At 50.5% G+C, this 3,580-nt stretch overlaps 1 protein-coding gene across 1 annotated transcript; it reads right to left on the reverse strand.

The window, feature by feature from the left end:
• Positions 1–1,961: 1,961 nt before the first annotated feature.
• Positions 1,962–3,200, reverse strand: LOC138363375 (calphotin-like). Its single transcript, XM_069322405.1, has one exon. It carries the CDS (start codon positions 3,198–3,200, stop codon positions 1,962–1,964), a length of 1,239 nt encoding a protein of 412 aa, XP_069178506.1.
• Between the last annotated feature and the right edge of the window lie 380 nt (positions 3,201–3,580).

Genomic DNA, 3,580 nt, shown 5'->3' on the forward strand with positions numbered 1-3,580 from the left:
ATTTCTTCCTAAGTGGACGTACTTGAATTACACCTAAGCATCTTCTTAGGGCACACTTAGGAACCTTCGTAGCAAACCTACTTACGAAGAAATGCATGGAGCTTCCTGAATCTAGGTCCAGGTATTTACGAATAACCCGCCTACATTCTGGCCTGTGGGGTAATGATCTTCTCCACCTCTCGCTCTTCCTCAGAACACAAGAAAATTTCTCTGGCGTGGTATGCCAATCAGACCAATATTTGGAGCACTGTGGGGAGTTGAGGCAAGCGTCTGGGAGTCACTAGAATAAGTTCTAATTGGCATTAGTGCCTAGTAGCGAAATGCTAACATTATGTACTTGACGGAGTACTGTACATCCAGACTGGCGTCATCCAGCCAGTTGTGCTCTTGAGGGGAAAACACAACACTCTCGTAACTTTTATCACAGTTAATTTTGGAAACAGTATGAAACTAAAAAAAAGTATTGACACATGAAAAATTAAAATGATATTATAAATGGCTTATAACACACAACAGCATTTATTGAAACAAAAGAATCTGCAAAGTTCTTCAGAGAACCTCTGTACTTTCAAATGGGGATGTTTGTTTGTTTGTTTAAACGTTAGCAGTCAAACTCTTGGGGGTAACCTCAACCAACTTTTCACAATGACACATGGGAGGTAGTGAGCTGTCAAAGGCTGGGCGAGGTTAGCCCCCACTGTCCCCCTTTTAAGAAGACTCGACTCTTGTTGCGACTCCCAGCAATTACTATGATGTCTTCCACGGATATTTTCAATAGTGAGAGAGGGGAAGGGGGGTGAGAGGGAAAAGGGGGGGAAAATGGTAGCATAGAGGGGAGATAGACCCGAGAACCGCCGGGAACCCTAGCTATAAAACAGCATAACAATAACTATAGGGGCCTACTACATAACTACAGAGTAGCAAACGAAAATGTATTAGTGAAAATTGACGTATATGTTGTATAAGTTGTAGTTGTGAATTAGTCGTAGTTGTAGAAGAGACAGTAGTTGCGAAAGTATTGAAAAAAATACTTTTGTTTAGTTGTAGCAGAATTCGACATGAAACACGTGGATTTTTTTTTTTTTTTTTTTTTTACATGCGGACATGCGAATAAATACAATAAAACAAGAACAAAACAGAACACAAATACAAAGGCACAAAACAAAGAAAGACAAATACACTAAATACCGACCTGAAGAGCCGACAACAAAAACACAACAATGAGCATAAACACAAAGGAACACAGTAAATATAGACAACAAGACAATACAGGAGGGTAATGGAAATAAACAAAAAACTACACATAGCACAAAAATCACAGTAGAAAAGGAACAGTGCCAGACGTGTCGTGCAGTGTTAAGCGTACAGGCAAGCATGAGGAAGGCAACAGATTACAATAATCACAAAGGCACAGTTACAAAGGACAAAGGCACAAGGTTACAAAGGACAAAGGCACAAGGTTACAAAGGACAATGGCACAAAGTTATAAAGGACAAAGGCACAGGTATAATTTACAAAGGCACAAAGTTATAAAGCACCAAATACACAAAACATGGGCCTGAAGGGCAGACAACAAAACAGTAAGCACAGCAGTACAATGACAAAATACCCTCACCCTCACCCAACAACCCAACCCGTGAAACAACACAAAACCCTGAAAACCACACAGAAAGGTACAACACATAACACCAATAAAGTAAATACAATACACATACGTACACACGCACACAACCGCACTCCACGCACACAAACGAACACAACACCACAACACAGCACAAACACACTCACACACAAAAAAAACACTTAAACGGAGGAAACACGACAGTGGTAGGCGATTCTTCTCAGGAAAATCATGCCTAGGATATTTCTGTTTATAAGCTTCCCACACTAAGTACTCCCAGTCGGTAGGACAACGGTCCCCTGCGTCAGGAGGGGCGGGCATAAACTCGGGAACCACCAGATCAGGCGGAAACGGCAGCACCCGGAGCTGGGCGACAATTGTCGCATAACGAGGTAAGGCAGAGCGAAGGGAAGCAGAAGACACGGAAGAAGCGGACGCAGGCCCCCGAGACGGCCCCGCCGCCGGACACACAGGAGAAGACGACGAAGGCCGCCGAGACGGCAACCCCACACCCGACACTGCAGGAGACACAGTAGAGACAGTCGGAGACGGGAGGAGTGGCAAAACCGCTGCCGATGAACCAAGGGACGAAACTGGGGGCACGGAACCCCCCAGAGCGACCAGTCTTCTTGAACACCACCACCAGGTCACCACGCTCACCAGCAGGAGGAACCACCACCCACGCAGAACCGGAACCATCCGACGCAGGCGACGCATCGGAAGCAAGCTCCACAGGCACCTCACGAGAAGAAACATCGACACTGGCAGCCGCAAGCACATGGACCTCCGCCACCACCGAGGAATGCGACGGAACCTCACCACCGTCACTGGAAGTTCCACCTTCGTCGAATTCTCCCGCATCAGCCCAATCAGAAGATGTCCGGGAACGCTTGGGCACCGGCCTCACATCATCAGAGCCGGATGTCGACCCAGAGACCCGGACAACACAAGCCGGGCGAACCGACGCTCTCCACAGGACGGCAGCATCCTCCACCACACGGGGAACCAGGTCGGGCACAGTAGGAGGTCCCACAGCGACCCCAGCACCCAGCACACCCTGGGCACACGGCGAGGGTGCAGTGACAGGCACAGACGGAGAACAGGAAGACGGGGGAGCCGTGCATACAGGAGCCGGAAGAACCACGGAAGCATCCAGGACAGCAACCGGGGCAGGACGAACACCCGACGGCGACACAACCGCCTGAGAAGAGGCAACCGCAACAGGCGACACAGCCTCTAGAGGAGGGGCGACATCTGCAGGAGACGCTTCAGGCGACACACGGGGTACGGCAGCAGCCAAAGCGGCGTCCACACCCACCGAATCCTCTTCCACAGGGAGCGGCGGGAAATCCTCCTCACGGAAGAGGTTGACGGGCGCGACGGCAGGTTCAGAGCACCCAGCAGCCTGATGGCCCAAGAGGCCACAAGGGTAACACGTACGGGGCTGGCGAGCATAAAACACTCGAACAGAACACCCAAGAAGCCTCACTTGAGAAGGAATGTCCGCCCGCAGCCTCATTCCTAGAGTGCGAATATTTGACCGCACACCCTTTAGCGGACTCGAGGAGAGCAGGTGCATCTGCACACTAACGACCTCCCCAAACCGGTCGAAATCACGCCTCAGCAGTCCCTCCGGAAATTCCAGGGGCGCCCCATGCACGCTTACATATGGTGATGGCACCACTGCGATCGGAAACAGTCACAGTGCCTGCACCTTGGGGCAGGGGCAAGGTCCGCCCCTCGTGCCGACGTAAAAACGCCCTATACACCTCCTCTGTCGTTAGTTTAACAACCACTCTACGGGCAGACACCAGCTCAACACCATAAACATCCCCCACAGGGACCCGCAGCATGTCACACAGCACCAAACCCACCTCGGGATAACCCGCCCGAGCAGAAAACTCGAGGCCTATAGACTGGGCACGCACAACAGGGGGAAGGTGGGCCCCCATGGCGCCG

The sequence above is a fragment of the Procambarus clarkii genome, chromosome 10 (assembly GCF_040958095.1).
Source record: "Procambarus clarkii isolate CNS0578487 chromosome 10, FALCON_Pclarkii_2.0, whole genome shotgun sequence".
NCBI lineage: Eukaryota > Metazoa > Arthropoda > Malacostraca > Decapoda > Cambaridae > Procambarus > Procambarus clarkii.